Source organism: Sinocyclocheilus grahami, unplaced genomic scaffold (genome assembly GCF_001515645.1).
Source record: "Sinocyclocheilus grahami isolate Dianchi unplaced genomic scaffold, SAMN03320097.WGS_v1.1 scaffold30.1, whole genome shotgun sequence".
Classification (NCBI taxonomy): Eukaryota; Metazoa; Chordata; class Actinopteri; order Cypriniformes; family Cyprinidae; genus Sinocyclocheilus; species Sinocyclocheilus grahami.
The window spans coordinates 2,067,062-2,072,959 of NW_015505209.1; the positions used below are offsets into that span (position 1 = coordinate 2,067,062).

A 5,898-nucleotide genomic window follows, 5' to 3' on the forward strand; every position below is an offset into this window, starting at 1 on the left:
CCAAAAGTTTGTCTATCACAAAATTTTGTAATCTGGTCAAAGTGCTTGAATACAATATGACTTATTTTTTTGCATAACACACGTAAACTGTTCATTTCTTACATTTTTCCTTTTAAATTTTAAAACTGTTGTTCTTAATCTAATTCTAAGCCTTGATGTGATCTCTTCTATTGATGAACACACATTTCACATCTGAAAGTGCAGGATCTGCATTACTACATTTCAAAGTGATAAGAAATCGGTACATTCCGGTGTTGGGGCAGATGGAATACCTCTGAGAAGGGTCTAAACCACGGGGCATGGGGCACTTCAGGTCCTCAAAGAAATACTTCATAGCTATGCTCATATAAGCCCCATGGCCAACCACCAAGGCATGGACAGGTACATTCAAGACTCCATCATCTGGAAGTCCTGCTGGAGCCCTATCGGTTTCATCTGGTAGGGATGTTTCACCATCTTGTATTTTGTCTTGATATTCATTAGCTATTCGATGGAACATAGCCTTGAGAAAATCCTTGATTCGCACTTTTACCTGAAAAAAACTAAACAAAAAGGCTTTCTATATACTGTAAAAATATATTCAAATAGCATTATTAAAACATGCAATGAAAAATTCAGCCAGGAAATACATGTCAACTTTAGTATTGTTACAGAACAATACTACCAAGTGTCATGAAATTAAACACACAGGATAGTTGGATATCACAGACTGCGAAGGATACATCTACAACTAAGGTAACTTGGTAGAAGGGATGTGACACGATCACTGAATCTGGATGTACTTTGTTGCATTGCAGCATTTTTCATAATTGGATGCAGCAAGTGTTGCCATTTAGTTTCTTTCATCATAAAAAAAGTGATTTTACCTGCTCCATGGTCTCTCCCTCAAGTGGCGTGAACTCTGGTAAAGGTTGTCCGGCTGCTTTAGCCATATTTTTCATTTCTATGACTCGACCTCCCTCAGCTATACCAAAACTCTGGAGAAAAGAAATAGGTTCGAGATGCATATGAAAAGTTGCTCAGAAAGGACAGACTTTGAGCGGACATTTTTCTTATTTTATCAAGTGGTAGTCTGTACTTACTCTCTCTTTAAGTGATGGATCTGCTACTAGTTCTATATCATGACAGGTTCTGTTGTTCCTCACGATGATCTCTGCAGTCTGTAATTTTACAAAGACGTGATATTCAAATAATAAAAGTGTCAACAAATACACTGTGCAAACAAATACACAAAGAAAGTAGTCCTTGTTACAAGAAGGGCTTGTGCAACCTTATAACAATATCTTATAACAGAAATTGTCTGACTCCAAACATACCGGTATGATGAGTATTATTGATCGTTTCTGTAACACATTAAATATATTTATTAATACTCAAAACTACTCACTTTAATGCTTATCGAATCTTATTCAAAGGAAACATGCATTTACATCTCATTTGATCTGGATTTGATTTGGGTTATTTTGTCAAATTTGTGGAGAAACATCTTCCTCTACCTGTGGCCAGATTGTATGACTTCTAGTGTGTTTCTGCTTATCTGCTTGGCACGTTTCATGTTACTGATAAACACATTTGTGAATTTTACATCCCTGAGGTACTGACCAGCAGCCTCAGACTGCTGTATCCCAATTTCAGAAAGCGGAGAGTCAATTTTTTGACCTAAAGCAAAAAAAAATAAAAAAAAATAATAAAAGATAGATAGATAGATAGATAGATATAGTTTGAAATGATATATATAGTTTGTGGTTAGAAGAGCATTTGCTCAGATACAGTAAAAATGCCAATAATGAATGCTTATAATTAATAGGCTAATGGAATAAAGGAAGGGGTACTGATAGTTAGGGATAACAGATAATGTGTTTTTTCCTTGTAATTTTTAAAATTACCTTGCAAAAGGCCATCTTTGTTGCACTGCGTCTCACCACTGGTAAAGCAAAACGGTATGATCAATATAACTGTAACTTAATGGGTCTTTTGTAAAAAGACATGTAGTTAAAAAAAACAAAAACAAAACAAAACAAGGCATTCTACGTAAAGACAGCAGACTCTGCCCATATCGGTCTTACATGACAGTAACGCTAGAACATATTTTTGTTTTGTTTAATAGAGTAGACCACAAGTTACATCAAATTTGCTTTTGACCTTTCATTGGAAGAGAGATTCGTACTGACCTTTAAGCATTAGCTACAGCAGACAGGAGTAATATGATATGAGGAGCCCAGTAAACGTTAAACTAAAGACCTACGAGTATATTTAAACTGTAACTGTAACTGTTACTAAATGCCAGACAACGTACCTATCTACAATTAAAACTGATGTAACATGATTAAAGCTATTCTCTTAGATCATTTTTATTTACCGTTACTGAATGTATAATGCAGTGATTTTCAGCTGGCTATGTAGAATAGCTATGAATGAGAACAAAAAAAAAAGCAACTTACTGTCGGACTATCGTTAAACCAAAAGCGAGCATTGGTGCAGCTATAAAGATGCCGTTAATAGCGTCGTGAGGTTATATGATGTTCATCCTTTGCGCCCAGAGTCAATCACAAACTGTCACGCCTCTTGCGTTTTTAAAACAGGCGCCTAATATTTGCTACTTTGAGGTGAAAGCACCGACAGCGCTATCTCTGTACATTATTAGCCGGAAGTTAGTACGCATGGCTGGTAGGTTCGATTCAATTTCACAAATCGGTTCTTTTGAACTGTTCAAAAACAGACATTCTTTTTGTCAAAACCTATTAAAGTCATTACGCAGTCCCATTAAGCTCTAAAACTACATGTAGGCTTTTTGTTTGCTTTATTTATAAGGATCCTTTTTGTAATTTAATTTATCCTATGCTAAATCTACTAAATTATTTAAATCATTCAGACTGGTTGTACGCTCCAGCTCAACCGATTCCTTGAAAAGATCCGACTCAAAAGAATGATTCGTTCACGAATCAGTCATAGCTCATCCTGACCTAGATGTTTGCACTTCATTGGCGTGGCGGGATTTTAACTTGTATAAGGTCTAGTCAGAGTCTGTCATTTAATTTTCATTTGTCGTTTTATTTTAAACTGTATATCATCGGTATTACTTTAACTCGACAAATAGGTACATTATTTTTTTATGTTATATTTTAATCGCTCACTAACTAGGCCTATTCCTCAGTTGTAAACATAAGACGTCGAATTATATCAATTTTCACCAATGTACGTACTAAAATAAAGATAACAGGAGACGAATACTTCTTTCATGGTAAGTTTATTGACCTTAGCATACAGCATGTCCTCTCCTTTAACTTCATTCATGCTCTCAATGACAAATGATTTGAGTTCAACAGAAATCCAAAGAATATCCTCAGAGTTGCCAAGCCCTAATGAGTTCATCTCCTTAAAATCAGCTGTGACAATCTGATTTAGTTGTAATTATTTAGCGGATAATTCTGGAAGGAAGCATTGTTGAACAGAAAAGTTCAACCTCTGCTTTATTTTTGAAATGTGTCATTTTCCATCTGGCCTGTGTCTGGTTATCAACACTGTCTTTACAGTCATTCTTTATCAGGTCATAACATGCTGGATATATTCCCATTGTTATTTTCACTGTTAACTTTGCCAATAAAAGGGAACAATAACATAGGACCAACATAGCACCACACTCTTTAAAGCAGATTTATTGAACAGAGGTTGTGCAACAGACGTAACTGAGGTACATGATGTGGTTATAGTGGAGGGAGGAGGGCTTTTCTCAATGTTGTTGCTTTTTTGATATTTACAGGTTTATTTCCACTGATATGGGCCGTGTACATAAGACACAGTCAAACGTTCATCACCTCCTCTGTCTACTATTTCTGAAGTCCAGGTGGGAGCCTTGTAAGCTTGCTATTCATCTACTTTGGAAATTCAATTCCACTTAATTTACTACTTCGGACTCAGCAGAAATATCATAACCTCTTATTTGCGCTGCCTTTTCCAGGTTCCCGAAAAAACTGTTGTGAATTGTGCGAGGTAATGGGAAAGTATTTTATGTCCAGTAAACCTGAGGTATAGAGATACCACACTTACAGAATGTGACGGAGAAAGAAGAGGAGGAAAAAAGATTAAAAGGTAAAGAAACATGCCTTAATAAGAGCATACTGTACAAAGAGCATTTCCAGTCGAATACTCCATTCATGTTCTTCTTTTACCCTTTACTTCTGTATTCTCAAAGTATTCTGTAAGCAGTAAAATAATTAATACAATTGTTTATAAAATAGCAGCACACTGATGTGACATCACAACTATGTAATGTTATTTTTGTGTATAAGATGAAACAAAACAAAAAAATCATAGCTTTTTAGCAGCGGAAAAAACAATAATAACTCAACAATATTGACACTTGATTGATGTCTTCACACTCTTTCCATCTCTCATCACTTTGGAATACAGTATCATACCCCTTAAGGAACGCAACTTCGGTCCATATTCAAACTCAAACCACTTAGCCACCCATACAATCTATTTAACAGTACTGTAATTTATTTTCAGAACAGAGCCAGAAAAGTAATAAGACAGGTTAACTTAATACAATAAGATTGACCGGGGGTTTTGGTGTGATGGAGGATGGAAGAAATGTGACTTGTGAAACTCAAGCATCACTAAGAACTGTTTCTGGAGAAAGGAAACGCATGAGTACACGTAAACATCTCCTTTACCCACAGAAAGACATGCACACAAACATACACGCATACATAGACGGACACAAACCTAAGCTTGACTGCCCCTTTTCAAGGTAAGCTATGAGAGATCAGCATATGAAAGCTGTTTTGTGCTGCTGATGCACCCTGTTTTAGCCACTGTGTAATGACTTGTGGAAGTTTTCAAACCCCATGCCAGTTCAACCTTTGGAAGCAGCATATTTTGGATGGCTGGGTAGTGGGTCTTATGCTTAAGCTTAGCAAAACAGGGTGAAAGTCTACATCAGACTCAAGGCACTACATAACATTTTTTCTGCAATGTTGCAGGTGTACAAGTCTTTTCAAATTGAAAACTGCCCTTGGAGCGTGCAAATTGACAAACATTTTTTCTTCTATTTCATTCTGTTTTTTGTTGTCTGTTTTTTGGTCTTTTTTTATTTATTTATTTAAAAAAAAAATTTAAATTTGCATTAATAATATTATTTCATTGTTGTTGCTTGTTATACATTGGTTTCCAATGCTTTAACGCTATAATGAACTGAACATGCCATGAACTAAATTACCATTTATTTATAAATATAAACTCAAAAAAAAAAAAAATAAAATAAAAAGACTCCTTAACCTTAACCATTTGTTATCCATGGCAAACATGCTCTCTGAACTGAAACCGAAGTACTAACCTTCCCCAGTTTTTCTCTAGCGGTATCAATGGAACTGGTTTAGATACTGGTCTGTAATTCAAACATGAGACATAAAAACTAAAAGGACAAACAAATAAACAGACAAATAGATTAAAGATCTTAAATATCAGGTGATATATGGAAACCATAGCTGTTGTTTCTCATTTGGCCTCCTTTCCTGCTTCTCCTAACTCCATATAAGCATCCTCATCTCAGCAGCATGCTTCACACCTCAAACCAACCAAAGTTTCATCGTCATCATCCTCGATCATTCTTGCCTACACATTCCTTTACTGCTAACAGCATTAGCACACATTTGTTTGCAAACAACTCATTTTTCGGTCCCTCATAGGACCAACCATAAATCAGCCTAAGGCTCCTTCAACATGCTCACAACAAAATACGTAATAACGTAATAAACTGTCTGTATACAATACATCTGTAATATTTAGTGGGAGGTTGCCATGAAGGACAACCTTACCCACATATTTTAAAAACAACTTAAAGGGAGCGTAGTTGTCTCTGTCGGCTCCCTGTTCTTGCCACCTCTTGTTCTGTGC

The 5,898-nt window shown here is 35.9% G+C and overlaps 1 protein-coding gene across 1 annotated transcript; it reads right to left on the reverse strand.

Moving 5' to 3' along the window:
* LOC107572668 (probable fructose-2,6-bisphosphatase TIGAR A) lies at positions 1–2,701 on the reverse strand. The gene is made up of 6 exons (XM_016259103.1): positions 2,442–2,701; positions 1,887–1,924; positions 1,538–1,659; positions 1,083–1,160; positions 867–977; positions 1–532 (listed from the first exon to the last, which is right to left on the reverse strand). Exons 1-6 carry the CDS (start codon positions 2,471–2,473, stop codon positions 146–148), a joined length of 768 nt encoding a protein of 255 aa, XP_016114589.1. The 5' UTR covers positions 2,474–2,701; the 3' UTR covers positions 1–145.
* Between the last annotated feature and the right edge of the window lie 3,197 nt (positions 2,702–5,898).